General features: G+C 47.8%; 2 protein-coding genes across 8 annotated transcripts in view; one reads left to right on the top strand and one right to left on the bottom strand.

Annotated features, from left to right (window-relative positions):
- Positions 1-502: 502 nt before the first annotated feature.
- Positions 503-6,180, top strand: tfr2 (transferrin receptor 2). Of its 6 annotated transcripts, none has more exons than XM_084002372.1 (17): positions 503-526; positions 1,351-1,564; positions 1,670-1,856; positions 2,076-2,216; positions 2,290-2,398; positions 2,475-2,717; positions 2,810-2,949; positions 3,021-3,196; positions 3,275-3,394; positions 3,539-3,621; positions 3,731-3,794; positions 3,885-3,952; positions 4,060-4,130; positions 4,214-4,298; positions 4,382-4,606; positions 4,681-4,821; positions 5,891-6,180. In XM_084002372.1, the coding sequence occupies exons 1-17, from the start codon at positions 518-520 to the stop codon at positions 6,143-6,145; spliced, it is 2,331 nt and encodes a 776-aa protein (XP_083858498.1). In that variant the 5' UTR covers positions 503-517; the 3' UTR covers positions 6,146-6,180. The 6 variants fall into 6 exon arrangements, with proteins under 6 accessions (XP_083858498.1, XP_083858497.1, XP_083858494.1 ...); XM_084002371.1 differs by having other exon boundaries at positions 2,043-2,216; XM_084002368.1 differs by having other exon boundaries at positions 1,670-2,216.
- Positions 6,181-11,145: 4,965 nt separating this feature from the next.
- dlg4b (discs, large homolog 4b) overlaps positions 11,146-20,427 on the bottom strand; it is a 17,227-nt gene continuing 7,945 nt past the window's right edge. For both annotated transcript variants that reach the window (XM_084002377.1, XM_084002378.1), the window contains 16 exons: positions 18,439-18,489; positions 16,767-16,891; positions 16,403-16,572; positions 15,745-15,881; positions 15,522-15,672; positions 15,125-15,393; positions 14,834-14,936; positions 14,585-14,681; positions 13,793-13,969; positions 13,677-13,714; positions 13,549-13,596; positions 13,088-13,189; positions 12,846-13,018; positions 12,640-12,749; positions 12,464-12,555; positions 11,146-12,374 (listed from right to left, as the gene is read on the bottom strand). In XM_084002377.1, the coding sequence (XP_083858503.1) occupies positions 12,268-12,374; positions 12,464-12,555; positions 12,640-12,749; positions 12,846-13,018; positions 13,088-13,189; positions 13,549-13,596; positions 13,677-13,714; positions 13,793-13,969; positions 14,585-14,681; positions 14,834-14,936; positions 15,125-15,393; positions 15,522-15,672; positions 15,745-15,881; positions 16,403-16,572; positions 16,767-16,891; positions 18,439-18,489 (1,950 nt within the window). In that variant the 3' untranslated portion in view covers positions 11,146-12,267. The remainder of the gene's footprint in view (positions 12,375-12,463; positions 12,556-12,639; positions 12,750-12,845; positions 13,019-13,087; positions 13,190-13,548; positions 13,597-13,676; positions 13,715-13,792; positions 13,970-14,584; positions 14,682-14,833; positions 14,937-15,124; positions 15,394-15,521; positions 15,673-15,744; positions 15,882-16,402; positions 16,573-16,766; positions 16,892-18,438; positions 18,490-20,427) is intronic.

The following is a 20,427-nucleotide window of genomic DNA, read 5'->3' as shown; positions in this document are numbered from 1 at the left end:
TTAAAATAAAAACACTTTGTGTCGTTTCCTTTTTGTCTCTGCTTTTGGGTCCAACCATTTTTACCCCGCTATATGCAAATCATGACACAAACTTCCTCCTGACCGGCCAGCCTTCAGCCTGCTGCTCCCTTATAGGTGAGTTAAAACTATATCACACAGGATTCATGTGTTAATAAGACAGATTACTGAATAACTCAGTCAATTCATGTTGATTTTCTAACATTAGTTGACGTGTAAACAAGCCCAATAACCTTCATGACAACCTTGAAATGCACCCGTTTCCTTATATTCCCTTATTTTCACCTTTCCCCCTTTATTTCCACTTAGTATTCCTGTATTTTCCCTTATTTCCCCATTAGCATGAGCTGCCAACTCTGACTCATCTGTGTTTAATTCTACCAGCTGTCTGTGTGACAGCGGGTCATGTGACACAAGAGGAGGGTCTCATTGGACGGTCCAAAGTTGAGTGAGAACCGACAGCAGACGGATGGAAGGAGAGAGAGAAGAGAGAGGAGGAATGAACAAGGTTAGTAGACGGAAACCCTTCGTCCGACACGCCGGACAAACATCTGATCTCAATCCCTTATTGGTCAGTTAGTGTTGCCGCCGATGGACCGCAGCGTGAAGACGAGCAGCACAGGAAGTTACTGAAGCAGAAGTTAAAGGTTTGACAGCAGGCAGCTTCAGCTGCTGTGTGTTTGCTTTGCTGTTAATAAAGTTAACCAGATCAAACAACATGCTGGTCTCTGACCCCTGTGACAAACCAATCAGGAGGCTCTGCAGGATCAGATTCTGGGTGCATCCCAAGTCGTGGGGATCACACTGGACGCCAAAGCACCGCCAGGAACCGCAAGGAAACACCAAGAACCTGGAAGCACCGCCGGGAAACACCACCAAGAAACATCAAGAACCACCAAGAAACACCAAGAACCACCAGGCCCTCGCTGTGTTTTTACTGCTAAGGCCCCCAAAAGGCCCTCAGAACTCCTACAGTTTCATGAGGGCCCTTGTGGCCCGACGTTGTTGCTGGCTCAGGCCCTAATGAATCATCAGCAGACAGACGTTCAAATACAGAAGCTTTGAATAGAAACGATGACGTACAGTACAGACCTACGTCTATTTTCTTGTAGTTGGTTTCCCTGGTAACGACGAGTTTCAACGCTATGAATTGTGGGTAATTCCTGTAAGTGCAGACTTACAGAACCTGCATAAAGGACCTGATGATTTGGGTCGGTCGGCTTTAAACCCTCTAGATCTGAGGGTGGACGTTGGGATCGGGTCATAGCGCCACATGGGGACAAGCTCCTCCCCCTCTGACCTGTAACCATGGTTACTCCTCTCTCCCCACAGGCTTCCTCAGTCGGCGTGGCTGAGGATGAGGAGGCGGAAGCAGCTCGGAGGGTGGAAATGACATTTATGACATCAGAGGAAGAGGAGGAGGAGGAGGAGGAGGAGGAGGGGCCTAGCAGTGACATCACAGCGTTGGTGAGGAGGTATCGGCATGGTTACCAGAGAACCAGCACAAATCTGTGTGTGTGCAGCGGTGTCATCATCTTCGCCACTGGTACACACACACACACACACACACACGAACACACACACACACACACACTTTAACCGATTAGTTGGATCATGTGATTAAAGTGGGTGTGGCCTGTTTCTCTCTCAGCGTTCCTATTGGCCTACGCATTGTTTGGTGGCAGGTACCACTGCTCCCAGGTGGGGGGGCAGGAAGATGAGGTCCAGGGGGGCGGGGCTAAACCACCTGAAGCGGGAGGGGCGGGGCTTTACCTGGGAGAGCTGCGGGTGATGATGAGGAGGCTGCTGCAGGATGAAGATATCCACAACACCGTGAGGTTGGTTCACGATTCCTCTTTATTGAAGCGTAACAGGATGAGGGGCTGGTTTGGGATCAGTCCCCCTTCAGCTGGTTCAGACCAGAGGTGGTCTGTCGTGGTTGTTCTGGGTTCTTCAGCAGAGTGGAGACTCAGCGTGGGGCCTTCTAGCCCTCCTCCTCCTCCTCCTCCTCCTCCTCCCTGCAGGAGATACAGTGGAGCGTTTGTGTTTGTCATCAGTCAGGTCAGCAGAGCGAATCATCCTCCAGGTTCCTCAGACGGCACGACTCTGGCCTCAGAGATCCTCCGCCGCTTCAGGACGCTGCAGATGGATCACACGTGGACCGAGTCCCTGTACGCCACGCTGCAGTTCCCCCACAGGTGAGTAGAGGGCGCACACATGACATCAAAGGGGAGACTTTGTTTGTTTGTTTGTTTGTTTGTTTGTTTGCAGGACTCAGAGGAGCTCTCTGTGGCTGGTGGACTCTGCAGGACTGATCTCAGAGCAGATTTCCTTGAACCCGTCTGACTACTGTCCATACAGCGCCACAGGAAGTACCACGGTGAGACAGGTAGATGTGTTTGTCACCATGGTAACCACACACTTGCGTATCTTCACCTGCCTCCCTCTCTCTGCAGGGGGGCGTGGTCTACGCCAACTACGGCCGCCCAGAGGATTTTAATTGGCTGAAGAGCATGGGCGTGTCCGTCGTTGGCTGCGTGGTGGTGATGCGTGTCGGGGGCGGGGTCAGTTTCGCGGAGAAGGTCTGGTTGGCTGAGAGGAGCGGGGCGGGCGGGGCTTTGATCTACCCCGATCCCGCCGACCTGCCGCAGGACCCTCGTCGACTCGGACTGAACACACACACCGCCGTGTCCGAACATGTAACACACACTCATACATGGAGACACACACCTGTTCCATGTGTTGCTGCTCCTGACCAATCAACATCCCCCTCTGTGCCGTCTAATCACAGGTCCACCTGGGGTCAGGTGACCCCTTCACCCCCGGCTTCCCATCCTTCAACCACACTCAGTTCCCGCCCATCCAGTCCTCCGGCCTGCCGCTCATCCCCGCCCTGCCAATCACTGCCACTGTAGCCGCCAAGCTGCTCAGGTGAGCCCCGCCCCCTTCAGGTGACCTGCTCAGCTGTTCTTGTGACCTCACTGCGTTCCTCCGTGTCTCAGCCAGCTGTCGGGTCCATCCTGTCCTCCGTCATGGCGGGGTCGCTTGCCGTATGTGCGCTGCGTGGTCGGTCCAGACCTCAGCTCTGGACGCAGAGTGAAGATGTCGGTCCACAACGCCATGATGCCGGTCCTGCTGAACAACATCTTCTCCTCTCTGGAGGGCCGACTCGAGCCAGGTACTACTTCCTGTAGCGTGGATCTGAATCCACTGGGACTCCTGGATGACCACGAACCGCTCTCTCTCTCTCTGTCAGACCAGTACATCATCCTGGGAGCTCAGAGGGACTCACTGGGACCAGGAGCCGTGAAGTCTGGAGTCGGAACAGCGATTCTCTTGGAGCTGGCTCGAACGTTCTCTGTCATGGTGAAGAACGGTACGACTCACCTGGAGGCGGACTGTGGTGACAGGAAGTAGATCAGGGTGTTGCTGGGAGGCTTGTACGGCAACGGCCTCATGGTGGGCTGACGTGTTGACAGGAAGTAGGAGCAGCAATGCTGGAGTTTGTTTGTGTGTGCAGGCTTCAGTCCCAGACGGAGTTTGCTGTTCGTCAGCTGGGACGCTGGAGATTTTGGGAATGTTGGCGCCACTGAATGGCTGGAGGTCCGTCCAATCAGAGAGCAGGAAGCATGAACAACATAATGTCATTCAGTCCTCTGCCTGCTCTCTGACCTTGTGTTTGCCATAGTAACCCTTGACCTCTGTTTTCCAGAGTTACCTGTCCATGCTGCACCTGAAGGCTGTAGCCTACTTCAGTCTGGACCAGGCTGTCATGGGTAACCAGCCAATCACAGGAGACCTTCTGTAAGTGTCAGCCATTGAAAGAGAGGACGTTAACAGCCGTCTGTCTGTCTGTCTGTCTGCAGGTGACGACGTCCTGTCGGCCTACACCAGTCCTCTGCTGGTCGACCTGCTGGACGCCGCCATCAGACAGGTGGACACTCCCCTTCATGATGTATAATGACGTAGTTTTGTTCCGTAGAAACGTACATATTTCCTGTTGAAGTCCGCGTTATGTGACAAGCTGTTCATGTGTGGAAGGTGGAGCATCCGAAACATGCGGGTCAGACCATTTTCAGCCAGGCAGAGAGGGAGGGAGGCAGCTGGAGGATGTGAGACACACGACAAACACGTCCAATCAATAACTAATAAGGAAATCAATGACCTGATTCATCAGGGAAACGTTCCTCCTCAGCGTGAAGCCGCTGTACCTGAACAGTGGAGCGTACAGTTTCACAGCGTTTGCAGGCGTGCCGGCGATGGAGCTCAGATTCACCGAGGTAAAGTCCGTCCTTGAACTCACCACGCACCCTGCACACTGCTGCCGGGTCACGTTGCATCACATCTGTCCGTGTCCACTAAGGAGCGAGCGTACCCGTTCGTCAACACGCCGCTGGACAGCGCCTCCCGCCTGCAGGAAGTGCTGGGGGGTCGTCTGGGGGTGACGGGGCGGAGCTTAGGGGAGCTGGTGGGGGAGATGGTACTGCGATTGGCCCACGACCACATCCTGCCGTTACGCATCACGTCCTACGCTCACACGGTGCTGCAGTTCAGTGCTCAGCTCAACAAACACTCTGCTGAGCTGCAGGTAAACCTCGCTCTGTGCTGTATTTATATTGAATAAATATACACACACACAAAGTAACTCTCCTCTGTCTCCAGTCTAGAGGTTTGTCTCCTCACTGGGTTTTCAGTGCCAGAGGAGACTACAGCCGTGCCGCCGAGACGCTGCAGAGAGCCATCGCCAACAGCGACCTGCATGACCAGTCCACCGCTCGCTTCTACAACACCCGCATCATCAGGGTACAAGTACTCGCGTCTACAACACCCGCATCATCAGGGTACAAATATTAGCTTCTACAACACCCACATCATCAGGGTACAAGTACAAGCTTCTACAACACCTGCATCATCAGGGTACAAGTACTCGCTTCTACAACACCCGCATCATCAGGGTACAAGTACAAGCTTCTACAACACCCGCATCATCAGGGTACAAGTACTCGCGTCTACAACACCCGCATCATCAGGGTACAAATATTAGCTTCTACAACACCCACATCATCAGGGTACAAGTACAAGCTTCTACAACACCTGCATCATCAGGGTACAAGTACTCGCTTCTACAACACCCGCATCATCAGGGTACAAGTTCCCGCTTCTACAACACCCGCATCATTAGGATACAAGTTCTAGCATCTACAACACCCGCATCATTAGGGTACAAGTTCCCGCTTCTACAACACCCGCATCATTAGGATACAAGTTCCCGCTTCTACAACACCCGCATCATTAGGATACAAGTTCTAGCATCTACAACACCCGCATCATCAGGGTACAAGTTCCCGCTTCTACAACACCCGCATCATTAGGATACAAGTTCCCGCTTCTACAACACCCGCATCATTAGGATACAAGTTCTAGCATCTACAACACCCGCATCATCAGGGTACAAGTTCCCGCTTCTACAACACCCGCATCATTAGGATACAAGTTCTAGCATCTACAACACCCGCATCATTAGGGTACAAGTAACCGCTTCTACAACAGCCGCATCATCAGGGTACAAGTTCTTGCTTCTACAACACCCGCATCATCAGGTTACAAGTAACCGCTTCTACAACAGCCGCATCATTAGGGTACATGTACTAGCTTCTACAACACTCGCATCATTAGGGTACAAGTTCTAGCTTCCACAACACCCGCATCATCAGGGTACTAGTACCCGCTTCTACAACACCCGCATCATCAGGGTACAAGTACTCGCTTCTACAACACCCGCATCATCAGGGTACAAGTACTCGCTTCTACAACAGCGCATCATCAGGGTACAAGTACTCGCTACTTCTCTCTCACCGTGTCTGTCCTGCAGGTGGAATACTACTTCCTGTCCCAGTATGTGTCGGTGGTGGAGACGCCGTTCCGTCATGTGATCCATGGCCGTGGCAATCACACTCTGACGGCGCTCACTGAGCACCTGGGCCTGCTGACCTCCGACCCCGATCGCTTTGACGACCAGCGATTCAGACGACAGCTCGCCTTGTTTACCTGGACGCTGCAGGGAGCCGCCAACGCGCTGAACGGAGACGTGTGGAGCATACACAACACACACACATATACACACTGAGATACACACACATATACACGCTGAGATACACACACATATACACGCTGAGATACACACACATATACACACTGAGATACACACACATATACACTGAGATACACACACATAAACACACTGAGATACACACACATATACACACTGAGATACACACACATATACACTGAGATACACACACATAAACACACTGAGATACACAACACATACATATACACACTGAGATACACACACATATACACTGAGATACACAACACACACATATACACACTGAGATACACACACATATACACTGAGATACACACACATATACACTGAGATACACACACATATACACACTGAGATACACACACATATACACTGAGATACACACACATATACACACTGAGATACACACACGTATACACTGAGATACACACACATATACACACTGAGATACACACACGTATACACTGAGATACACACACATATACACACTGAGATACACACACATATACACTGAGATACACACACATATACACTGAGATACACACACATATACACTGAGATACACACACGTATACACTGAGATACACACACATATACACACTGAGATACACACACACATACACTGAGATACACACACGTATACACTGAGATACACACACATATACACACTGAGATACACAACACACACATATACACGCTGAGATACACAACACACACATATACACACTGAGATACACACACATATACACACTGAGATACACACACATATACACGCTGAGATACACAACACACACATATACACACTGAGATACACACACATATACACGCTGAGATACACAACACACACATATACACACTGAGATACACACACATATACACACTGAGATACACACACATATACACTGAGATACACACACATATACACTGAGATACACACACATATACACGCTGAGATACACACACATATACACTGAGATACACACACATATACACACTGAGATACACACACATATACACTGAGATACACACACATATACACGCTGAGATACACACACATATACACTGAGATACACACACATATACACACTGAGATACACACACATATACACACTGAGATACACACACATATACACACTGAGATACACACACATATACACACTGAGATACACACACATATACGCTGAGATACACACACATATACACACTGAGATACACACACATATACACACTGAGATACACACACATATACACACTGAGATACACACACATATACACTGAGATACACACACATATACACTGAGATACACACACATATACACTGAGATACACACACATATACACACTGAGATACACACACATATACACTGAGATACACACACATATACACACTGAGATACACACACGTATACACTGAGATACACACACATATACACACTGAGATACACACACGTATACACTGAGATACACACACATATACACACTGAGATACACACACATATACACTGAGATACACACACATATACACACTGAGATACACACACGTATACACTGAGATACACACACATATACACACTGAGATACACAACACACACATATACACGCTGAGATACACAACACACACATATACACACTGAGATACACACACATATACACGCTGAGATACACAACACACACATATACACACTGAGATACACACACATATACACACTGAGATACACACACATATACACTGAGATACACACACATATACACGCTGAGATACACACACATATACACTGAGATACACACACATATACACACTGAGATACACACACATATACACGCTGAGATATACACACATATACACTGAGATACACACACATATACACGCTGAGATACACAACACACACATATACACACTGAGATACACACACATATACACGCTGAGATACACAACACACACATATACACACTGAGATACACACACATATACACACTGAGATACACACACATATACACGCTGAGATACACACACATATACACTGAGATACACACACATATACACACTGAGATACACACACATATACACTGAGATACACACACATATACACACTGAGATACACACACATATACACACTGAGATACACACACATATACACACTGAGATACACACACATATACGCTGAGATACACACACATATACACTGAGATACACACACATATACACACTGAGATACACACACATATACACACTGAGATACACACACATATACACACTGAGATACACACACATATACGCTGAGATACACACACATATACACTGAGATACACACACATATACACTGAGATACACACACATATACACACTGAGTTGGGCTGGCGGCGGCCGGAGCGAGGACGCGTGGCGACCTGACTTCACCAGCTGCTCTCCAGTAAAGATGCAGATTATTTGTCTTCTGACTCATAAATCGAGCTTCAACTCTGCAAAGAAACGTATTTTCTACCAGCAGGTGGAGCCGTAACACTAATAAATAAAAACCTGATGATAGACGTGTGCACCAATGAAAGTAACTAAATATAAAGTAATACAGGAAACAGGAAGTGTTTTCTCCACTGTAAAATAAAAAAAAGTAAAATAAATACAGTACAAATTTTGTCTCATCTCTTCACATTCTACTTCCTGTTTGTGAGCTCACACAAAATAAAATGTTCTATCAGGGATAAACGTTTTGTTCCCTGAGTGTAATTTGGCTGCCCTCCACCGGATGGCGTCCTCGGCAGCGGCTGCATTCATGGCGATACTGTAACAGCCGACTGGATCCAGACCCAGACCCCCCCCCCCTCCAGTGGACCTCGTCAGAGAGAATCATCTACCTCCAGGTAACAAACACAAATGACTGATTGACTTTGTAGAGTAGCTGGGATCGGCTCCAGCCCCCCCGCGACCCTGAATACAGGATAAGCGGTAGATAATGGATGGATGGATGGATGGACTTTGTAGAGTTGTAAGGAGGATATTCAAGGATTAATATTGACAGAATATTGTAGGATTAATGAGTGAACCTATGCTACCTCTGGCCTGTGGATGGCAGTAGTTCTCCATGGAACAATACAATTACATCCGTCGTTTTCCTTTTTTCCTTAATCTTCATAGGAAACAGAAAATTCACCTGTTTATCTAAAAATGTGAGTAACTTATTACTGAAGTCTTTAGACTTGTTACATGAATATTTCACCTTCTTTTCAGTTCCTTCAGTTTTCAGTTCAGTTCTTTCCAGAAGGTGAGACGGACTTCTGCATTCTTAGGTTTTACAGCTTACGTCTGGTTTCTTACCTGATTCACCTCTAGTGTGGTGTTTGACACGAAGAGGGGCTCTGGAATAACAGAGAAAATATACAAAATACGACAAACCAACATTAGCTTTAGATGACTAACCATTAGCTTTACACGACAAACCATTAGCTTTAGATTACAAAACCAACGTTAGCTTTAGACGATAAAACCAACGTTAGCTTTAGATGACTAACCATTAGCTTTACACGACAAACCCTTAGCTTTAGATGACAAAACCAATGTTAGCTTTAAGGCTCATTTATGCTCTATGCTAGACACGCATACGGATACGGACGGAGCCTTCTGTCCGTTCTCTGCATACATTTCGTCCGTATTTCTGTCCGTATCCTGCAAGCTTGCGGATCCGTACCGATACAGACCAAACGTTGCAGTTCCAACGGAAATCGTGGGGGAAGTGTCGGGCATTGTTCACAGAAAGTGCCGTGAATAGCACACACAAATTAAAAAACGTTTTAAAAATGACTGATCCCTGACCCGAGGAAGCGAATGGTGACCGCTAGTCGCTCAGCCGGCATCACCGGTGGACTGTGCGAGTTCCCATGCTTAATGTGAGCAGCTACCCGGCGAAGCCAGTTGTCGAAAGCCCCGACGGACATCCTGATATACTGAAAATGACATTCGTCGTCAATTTCTCTCATCGGTAAAACCAATGACTGGAATTCTCCGTCCACACTCGGGATGTGTTCAGTGGTCTCACAGACCACCGCCGTCTACAACGCTGCCTGCGATTTTGCCTCCTTCTCAATAGATGCAGGATCGATTGTTGTTGTGATAAACTTATTTTTTTAAAACTTTTATTGGAGTAACATTTTAATGTGAACTACGCCCTCTAGAGGATGTTTTGCTCAACGTCCATTCCAACGTAGAGGACGTATGAAAGCATGAGGGCAACGACGTTTAGAACGTTGATAACGCACGTCTCTATTTACGCACGAAATTGAGGCATAAATGAGCCTTAAGAGGACAAACCGTTAGCTTTAGATGACAAAACCAACGTTAGCTTTAGACGATAAAACCGTTAGCTTTAGACGACAAAACCATTACGATCTTTTCTGTTAGGCAGCAGTATCGGTTTGTAGACCCCCGACTCTAGGAGGCCTAGACCTCCGACTCCTAAGAGGTCTAGACCCCAGACTCTAGGAGGTCTAGACCTCCAACTGTAGGAGGCCTAGACCCCGACTCTAGGTGGTCTAGACCTCGACACTAGGAGGCCTCGGTGCGGTTGGTTGGACAGACTGCGTTGCTGTGTTCAGATCTGCTCAAAGGAACCGGTCAACAGGTTCCAGGTTCAGAACATCTGGCGTCATTTGACGGCATTTTCACCAGCACGTCTTCAGCCGGTGTAACGGTGAAAAAGGCTCCGCTCTCAAAACACAGCACGACGATGTCATCAACATACGAACCAATCAGATTCACATTCAGGTTTTATAAGGAATTTATTTCAATATTTGAATTTCATTTATAACTAATTATTTCATGATACAATATGCCAGTCGTTGTGTGTGTGTGTGTGTGTGTGTGTGTGTGTGTGTGTGTGTGTGTGTGTGTCTCACAGGCTAATACATTTTCAGATATAAGTTTAATAAATTGTTGGTGTCGGTGCTCAGAGAGAAGACGACCTCAGCTAACGCCGCTGTGTGTGAGAGATGATGTTACATCATCAATAATTAGGATTATTTTATTATAATAATTATTAGAATTATTCACATGACCCTGATATTCAGTCTAAAAAACCCACTGGCACCATGACAAACCAGTTTAGGAGCATTGTGGGTAATGGTAGCTTTAGTGTATTGTTTTATCTTCTGATCCTGTTCAGGAGCAAGGAATCATGGGGAATGAATCCAGAGGACACCCATAACTGTTGTTGTGGCTCTTTAGCTGGGACTTGTGGGTAATGTAGTCCCTCTGTGCTGTAGATATGTTGGTCGTGTAATCATTCACTGGAGCTTGGAACTGTGGGTAATTCAGTCCACAGACTTTACCTTAAAAAAGGAAGTGTTCAGTTTCAGGTTGACCTCCTTGTTGCTGCTCAGCAAGAACTGTCCACTGCAACAGAGGGGGATTGTGGGTGTTGTAGTCCAACCAGTGAGGCATTCTGGGTATTGCAGTACAGCAGAAAGGGTTTGTGGGAGATGAAGAACAGCGTGTGGTGTGGGCAGAGGGGTGGTTGCGGCTATTATAGTCCACGTAAAGAGGACTGTGGGAGTTGTAGTCCATATGAGGAGGAGCATGGGTGTTGTAGTCCAGTGGTTGATACTTTAAGCCCTGAATAGACTGTGTGTTTGAGCCCCATAGTTTTATTTACAGTCACACAAGTCTTTATGTACACCACACACACACATGCACACACGCACGCGCACACACACACACACACACACACACACACACGCACACACACGCACACACTCACACACACACACACATCACTTTTACATCACATAAATAAATAAATAAATAATTAGGATAATATAAATACTTCAATACCAACTGAACTCTACAGTCCTGATTCATTATTTACTGATAATACAGGATCGATCAATCAATCAATGAATCAATGAATCAATCAATCAATCAGTCAACCATCTATCACCTCCTCTGACACACAGACAGATGGACAGACAGACAGGTCTGCCCTCTTCTTATAACGCACATCTCTCTTGGTTGCCACGGCTACACCATCCGTCCAATCACCACGCTCGCTCGTCATCCCATAGAAAGGAAACAAAAACGCTAAAAAGACAAACGCCTCCTCTCTGTCACGTCTCGCCACGGAGAGGAGGAGCCTATCACCGGCGGTGGCCAATCAGAGCCTGTCGCGAGCAGGAACCCAGATGTAAGGGCCGCTCTGCTCCTCGATGACCGCCTTGACCAGGTGGTAGACCTCCTCGAAGCTGTCGCCGTGCACGATGGCTGCACACACACACACACACACACACACACACACACAGTGAGCATCAAACTGAAACCATACAACGGGTCTGGTGTCTGCATGTTTGTACCTGTGAAACACTCGAGGAAGTCTTGTTCCAGCTTGATGGCTCGATCCAGAGCTTTCCTCGCCTGATCCTCCGACAGACGCTTGTTCAGATCCCTGCACACACACACACGCACACACACTCTGATGAGCACACTGATGACCTCAGTGATGACCTCACTGATGAGCTCACTGACTTACAGGATGTTCTCGAGGGATCGAGGTCTGATGAAGATGGCGATGGGGTGAAGATGCGCCGCCTGTAGCCGCCTCACTGCGTTGGCCGACACGTCAAGGATGCAGTGTTTCCCCTGGTGACACACACACACACACACACTGTTGTAACCACATGACTGTCTCTAGTTTAACATCCCTGACACGTTGCCACGGTAACCGGCGTGTCTCACCTGCTCGGCCACCTGTCGGACGCTCTGCACCGACGTCCCGTAAAGGTGGTTGTTGTACTGCCCCGCCTCGATGAAGCGATGGGACTGAATGTCCCGCTCCATCTGTTCCCGTGACGACACAAAGTGGTAGTCCCGCCCATCGGCCTCGTAGTCCCTCCGAGGACGAGTCGTGTCTGCGGAGAGAGAGAGTTACATCACTTCCTGTTGGTCTACAGCATGTCTTCTGTGAAAAGAAAACTTACGAGGGACGCAGGAGCCAAACTTGTCCGGGAACTCTGACAGGAGGTCGTCGTTGACTCGGTCTTTGGTGGGTCCCAGGATGATGACAGGACGGGCGTAGTCCACTACAAGAGACACAGGCAACTTTATTTACACCGGTGACTGGTAACAAACAGGAAATACACAACAGCAAAGAGAAGGGTCAGGTGAAGGTTGAAGATTGAACTGGGTTTCCATAATCATACGGATGTGTTTGTGCTAAACAGGAAGGACACTGAGTGACCATCAAGTCTCTTTGTGGTCGCGTTGCATCTCTTGGTGGTGAATGTAAAGGATCCTGATTGTTGGACTGATCTGGTTGCTGGACTGATCTGGTTGCTGGACTGATCTTGTTGTTGGACTGATCTGGTTGTTGGACTGATCTGGTTGCTGGACTGTATTTTATTCCTTGTGTGCAACAGTGAATTGTGTAGTTGCCACTGACCTTCGATCTGAGTGATGAGTTCGTAGCTGTGAACGAAACCTTCTCTCCCTGTCAACAAGAAACCAGGAGTTACAAAGTGCAGCTCACATCAGAAAGTGTTGTCATCCATTGTTTCCTTGCGGTTTTACCTTTACTCTTCAGACGTGACCACTCCTTCCTCTCCACTCTGGAACACAGTTTGGTCACATGAGTACTTTGTTACTGTTAGATACGTGTTACTGTTAGATACGTGTTATATATGAACCTGTGCTTGGACGGGATGTATCCCAGCTCCTCCAGCTCCCCCTGCTGGTTCACTCGTCTGGCCTGCCACCACTCGTCATCAGCGCTGTCCATCACGTGAAGAACCTCCCCAAAGTTAAAGTCCAGAGCTTGTGATAGGACGCCACAGTCCCACTGCTTATCGTAGTCAAACAGCGCCCTAAAACCACATGACACATTAGCACCAGTGACAATGACCACCGCCCCAGCTTACCCCGTTTACCTAGTGACCCCATCCGTCTAGTGACCCGCTTTACCAGGTGACCCCGTTCACCTAGTGACCCGGTTTACCTGGTGACCCCGTTCACCTAGTGACCCCGTTCACCTGGTGACCCCATTAATCTGGTGACTCGGTTTACCTGGTGATCCGTTCACCTAGTGACCCCGTTTACGTAGTGACCCTGTTTATCTAGTGACCCAGTTTAACTAGTGACCTCTTTCACCTGGTGACCCCGTTTACCTAGTGACCCTGTTTACCTGATGACCCTGTTAACCTAGTGACCCCGTTTACCTAGTGACCCCATTTACCCAGTGACCCCGGTGACCCTGTTAATCTAGTGACCCCGTTTACCAGGTGACTCTGTTAACCTGGTGTCCCTATTTACCTAATGACCCCGTTTACCTAGTGACCCCATTTACCCAGTGACCCTGGTGACCCTGTTTACCTAGTAAGCCTGTTTACCTGGTGACCCCATTTACCTGGTGATCCCATTTACCTAGTGACCCCGTTTACCTGGTGACCCCGTTTACCTACTGACCCCGTTCACCTGTTTACCTGAGGTAGAAGCTGCGGTTGGCTCTGAGACTTCCAGATGAGCTGTTCATCATCTGCTCCCTCAGGTCGTGGATTTTTGCTTCAAAGCGACTGTATTCTGCACACAAACAGGTAGTACTCTTATCATAGTACTTATAGTATAATCATTATTCTGGACTATTACTATTATTATATTACTAGGACTATTATTAATTAGTACACGTATTATACTACAACTACTACTACTACTAGGTAGTACTGTGTGCCTACCTTCTGGTCTGTACTGAGCCACTATGGTTACAGTCTGTCCGGCGTTCTTCAGAGCTGCTGCTGCCTGTTCATGTGTGGCGAACCTGAGATCCACACCGTTCACCTGGACACACAATACTAGTACAATGAGTCTCTGTACTCACACTGAGGACCTGATCTCTGGCTTCACTGAGGACCTGGTCTCTGGACTCACTGAGGAACTGGTCTCCGTATTCACACTGAGAACCTGGTCTCTGTACTCACTGAGGACCTAGTCTCTGTACTCACTGAGAAACTGGTCTCTGTACTCACACTGAGGATCTGGTCTCCCTTCCTGAGCTCTCCGCTCAGGTCTGCTGGTCCTCCTGCCAGGATGAAGGAGATGAAGATCCCCTCTCCGTCCTCTCCACCGACGATGTTGAAGCCCAGACCGGTGGACCCTCGCTGGACGGACACCCGGCGGGGCTCCCGGGAGTAATCGTCCTCTCCCATCATACCGCGGGCGATAGGTGAATATCGTCGTGGTGATGGAGGAGGAAGGGCTTGTGGGTAATCACACATGTAGTCTGGCTCCATGTAGGCTGCAGACAAACAAAGGATATGATGGACTCAGTTTGAAGTTGAAATGCTGATGAGGACTGGTAGTCCAACCAGAGGGACATACTCTGGACAGCATGTTCCAGGTGTTAGAAAGAGGAAGTATACGTACAGCTGGTCAGGTCGGGGGGGCTGTATCGATCAGCAGGGTGGATGTACTGTGAGGTGGGCGTGGCCACCTTCAGGTAGACCACCTCCCCTGTGTTCTTCAGGGCCACCACGGCATCCTCATGCAGGACGTCCTCCAGGGACACGTGGTTCACCTGCCGGAGTCAGGGCTCAGGTTAGACTAGAACACATGTTAAAGGACATATATGTGATGGGTTTTTACATACTGCCAGTATTTTGTCCCCTATCTGTAGCCGTCCGTCGCGGTGTGCCGCTCCGCCCTCGATGATCTTGGTGACGTAGATGCTGTTGTCTCCAGGAACGTGTTGGTTCCCCACCCCACCCGCTATACTGAAGCCCAGACCTGCACCAGACAGAGATAGATGGTGGTCCAATAACAAGTTGAAGGTTTTCAGAGATTCAAATAAAAATTAAAACTGTGCACAGTGATGAACAGGACCTCCACATACTGTACATGCAAGTCGGGGAGTGCTGCGTCCGCCTCCCTGTCTCTCGATGCCTGGCTGGCAACGCGTGTCTGAATTTTCACCCGTTTGTGAATTTTTCACGAAAATCTGATGCTGACTGTGAAAAAAGGCATTTTGTATGTGGCCAGTGGGTGGCGCTCTGCCTGTGAGTTTGTGAAGTTTGGAGCAGATTAGACATTGTATAAAGTCATCATGCTTAGCAGGTGTACAAAGATTCATGACCATTGATCTGGTATAAACCAGGATGGAACTGCATTAAACAGTTGTGGAATTTTTTTCTAGGTGGACTTATAGTTATAGTGGGTAGTTATATAGGGCGTTCGCGGCCCAACCAGGCTCGGACCCTAATTAAAAGCATCTTCTGTGGAGTAACCATGACAACAGTGTGCTTCTCTACCTTTAGGGCCTTTCATCAACTTGATCTGGTTGATGCGTTCGCTCGGTGGGCGTCGCCGCAGGACATACAGCCTGACAACAGGACCCGCCTCCTTCAGCGCCTCCACTGCGATGGAGTGAGTGACCTCACGGACGTCCACGTCGTTGACGAACACGATGCTGTCGTTCACCCTGGAGACAGAGAGAGGCAAAGTCTGCATGGATGCTGGCTTACAGGAAGTGGGCATAAAGGGCTCAAACAGGTCTGTGAGCGAGTCTTCGTGGACCTGATGACGGGACGATGGGACAGACCTGAACCCTCAGGGACTCTCACAGATTGTGAGTCTGGTATGAGTGTAGACATTGAGATTGGGTCTTGTGTGTACCTGAGGCGTCCGTCCTGGGCGGCTGCTCCTCCAGGGATGATTTTGGTGATGAAGATGGAAGGGTCGTCTCCGATGTGAGGATTATCAGTTCCTCCTGCGATGCTAAAGCCCAGACCAGAGTTACCCTGGACACACACACATTAAAACATCAGCAAACACATTTAGGATTGTTGTATCTCCAGAAGGTCCCGAACAAGCCTTTAGGACCCACCACAGATGCAGGCAGGTGACCATTGCTTTCTGCATTGAAATTCATGGTGAATGTATTCGCCATGTTGCTGTGTAGATACCTACCTATTTAGATACCTACCTAACTAGATACCTAGATACCTACCTAACTAGATACCTACCTAAATAGATAAGTACCTAACTAGATACCTAGATACCTACCTAACTAGATACCTAACTAGATACCTAGATACCTACCTAACTAGATACCTACCTAAATAGATAAGTACCTAACTAGATACCTAGATACCTACCTAACTAGATACCTAACTAGATACCTAGATACCTACCTAACTAGATACCTAGATACCTTCCCAAATAGCTACCTAGCTACCTACCTTACTAGATACCTACATAACTAGATACCTATCTAACTAGATACAAAGCTAACTAGATAATAGATAACTAGCTAAGAAGATACCTAGCTACCTAGATACCAAGCTAGCTAATTAAGTAGGTATCTACTTGAGTCAGTATCTGTCTCCTCGTGTGTTTTGGTTTGGTTCCTTTAATGTAACGTTGAAATGCTGCTGTGTGTTTATGTGAGAGTCCGTCTGATGTTGAGATAATTTCTACACTGACAGCTGTGATGCTTTCCACAAGCTTCAGACTAAAGTTCAGCAGTTTGGTCTCTAAAATGTTTCCTAAAATATGGGGCGGCGCGTTAAAAATAACCTGCTGCTGTCACCCGGGTGGAGTTTATTCCTGGAGTGAACGCAGCTTTTAAACACAGTGACAGTTTGTAAAAACAGCAGAGACACACATACTTCAGAGCTCAGTGTGTGTTTGTTTGTGTGCAACAGTTCAGTTTTAATGTGTGTTAGCACGGTGGATGAGTTTCCATGGAAACATTGCCAAAACATCGTCCTTGTCTTCTACACAACCATCTCTCTGTAGATGTTGTAGCTGACAGGAAGCAGTAGACGGGTCTTCCTTCTACGCCGCTTCATTGACTCTCACCAATCAGAATCAGAATCCAGTTTAAAGCTACTATGATGAATTGTCCTTCTGTGTTGATTGTGGCGACCCCTGTGGATAAACGCGGTAGTGTTTCTGATCACCAGGATCCCTTTAACCTCTATTTTTACTGACAGTCTGCCGGCTTCTATTTCTGGTTCTCGACTGCCCCCCTTCCCTCCAGTGGGTCCAGTATTACATCCTGGTCCTTCAGCAGCAAGGGCCGCTGTTGGATCCAGCAGGGACCAGCTGATCAGCAAGGAGGAGGCGGAGTTTGGTGTGATTGGTGGGCTGGCAGCTGGAGTCTGAGCTGAATAGACGTGTGTGTGTGTGTGTGTGTGTGTGTGTGTGTGTGTGTGTGTGTGTGTGTGTGTGTGTGTGTGTGTGTGTGTGCGCGCGTGTGTGTTTGTGTGTGTATATAGTGTGTTTATTATGAACATATAGTCATATAGTGTGTATAGATAGTGTATATTAGTGCCTGTCTCACCCTCTCCAGAGTGATCTCTTCGTACTCCAGCTCTCCTTCTGATCCGTTCATCTGTAAAAAAAAGAACAGTGTTTTAATCACATGCATCTCTCTCTCTCTCTCTCTCTCTCTCTCTCTCTCTCTCTCTCTCTCTCTCTCTCTCTCTCTCTCTCTCTCTCTCTCTCTCTCTCTCACACTGCCGACTTCTCGTATCCATGGCAACTCCATGGTAACTGCCAACGAGCTCTCGGGGGGTCTGGTTCCTTTGGCCACTTTAACTGTAGCTATGGTGACACATCAGCCCCCCACCACATGATTATGACATCACTTCCTGTACAGACAGCAGGTCAGATAGAGAACTAGTCTTATTGATCAGGACTCATCAGAAATAAACTGATGTTAATAAACATTTTACATTTTCAAGGTCATGTAACTGTTCCCTGATGAGTGTTGCTACAATCTGGTGTTTGGTATGTTGTTGCTGAGTGTTTGGTAGGTTGTTGTTGAGTGTTTGGTAGGTTGTTGTTGAGTGTTTGGTAGGTATCCAGTGTTTGGTAGGTTGTTGTTGAGTGTTTGGTAGGTTTTCCAGTGTTTGGTAGGTTGTTGTTGAGTGTTTGGTAGGTTGTCCAGTGTTTGGTAGGTTGTTGTTGAGTGTTTGGTAGGTTGTCCAGTGTTTGGTAGGTTGTTGTTGAGTGTTTGGTAGGTTGTTGTTGAGTGTTTGGTAGATTGTCCAGTGTTTGGTAGGTTGTTGTTGAGTGTTTGGTAGGTTGTCCAGTGTTTGGTAGGTTGTTGTTGAGTGTTTGGTAGGTTGTTGTTGAGTGTTTGGTAGATTGTCCAGTGTTTGGTAGGTTGTTGTTGAGTGTTTGGTAGGTTGTCCAGTGTTTGGTAGGTTGTTGCCCAGTGTTTGGTAGGTTGTTGTCCAGTGTTTGGTAGGTTGTCCAGCATTTGGTAGGTCGTTCTTGAGTGTTTGGTCGGTTGTCCAGTGTTTGGTAGGTTGCCCAGTGTTTGGTAGGTTGTTGTTGAGTGTTTGGTAGGTTGTCCAGTGTTTGGTAGGTTGTTGTTCAGTGTCTGCCCATATCTCTGTCTACCTGTCTCTGTTTACCTATCTTTCTATCTACCTGTCTTTCTTTCTACCCATCTCGCTGTCTACCCGTCTCTCTCTGTCTTCCTGTCTTTCTGTCTATCTGTCTCTCTATCTACCCGTCTCTCTGTCTACCTGTCTCTCTGTCTACCCGTCTGTCTGTCTGTCTACCCGTCTCTCTGTCTACCTGTCTGTCTGTCTGTCTGTCTACCTGTTTCTCTGTTTACCTGTCTCTCTGTCTACCTGTCCCTCTGTATACTTGTCTCTCTGTCTTTCTGTCTACCCGTCTCTGTTTCCCTGTCTACCTGTCTCTCTGTCTACCCGACTGTCTGTCTAACTGTCTCTCTGGCTACCCGACTGTTTGTCTACCTGTCTCTCTGTCTATTGGTCTCTTTGTCTATCCGTCTGTCTGTCTACCTGTCTCTTTGTCTACCCGTCTGTCTGTCTGTCTACCTGTCTGTCTGTCTACCCGTCTCTCTGTCAGTACCACATCCCTGCAGGGCTACACAGCTGTCGCCCCTCCACCACTCAGTCACTTCAGAGTTGGTCTCTGGAGGATGTGGAGGAGCTCCAGTAGAGTTATATAACAGAGAGAGAGGCTGTTACAGTTCACTGTGAATTAATTAAACCTCTCTCTCCCTCTCCCTCTCTCTCTCTCTCTCTCCGTTTTGCGCTCTCTCTCTCTCTCTCTCTGCTTCTGCAACTATGAGTCTATGTCTCTCCATCACACAGGGTGAGATGACAGAGGGCTTGCCGAGTCCAAAGGTCAGAAACATGATGACCTCTCCACGTTTATCAAACACATCAGAGCTGAAACAGATCCAGTGAGCAAGGAACAAGCTGAGTGGGTTTCTGAGTCCACAACAAACCTGGACCATGAGAAACACCCCAGCTAACAGTGTAGCAGTTGACCAGAATCAATGCTAACA

The sequence above is a fragment of the Eutrigla gurnardus genome (genome assembly GCF_963514095.1).
Source record: "Eutrigla gurnardus genome assembly, chromosome: 23".
Taxonomy (NCBI): Eukaryota; Metazoa; Chordata; class Actinopteri; order Perciformes; family Triglidae; genus Eutrigla; species Eutrigla gurnardus.
The sequence above is the reverse complement of the archived record's forward strand: the minus strand, read 5'-3'. Positions and strand labels throughout refer to the sequence as shown.

Bases quoted from the DNA above. Each gene is read 5' to 3' on its own strand.
- tfr2 (XM_084002369.1), top strand. From the start codon at position 1,327: ATGGTTACTCCTCTCTCCCCACAGGCTTCCTCAGTCGGCGTGGCTGAG. The intron at 1,565-1,669 runs GTACACACACAC...TTTCTCTCTCAG, and splicing joins TGTCATCATCTTCGCCACTG to CGTTCCTATTGGCCTACGCA. The intron at 2,718-2,809 runs GTAACACACACT...GTCTAATCACAG, and splicing joins ACACCGCCGTGTCCGAACAT to GTCCACCTGGGGTCAGGTGA.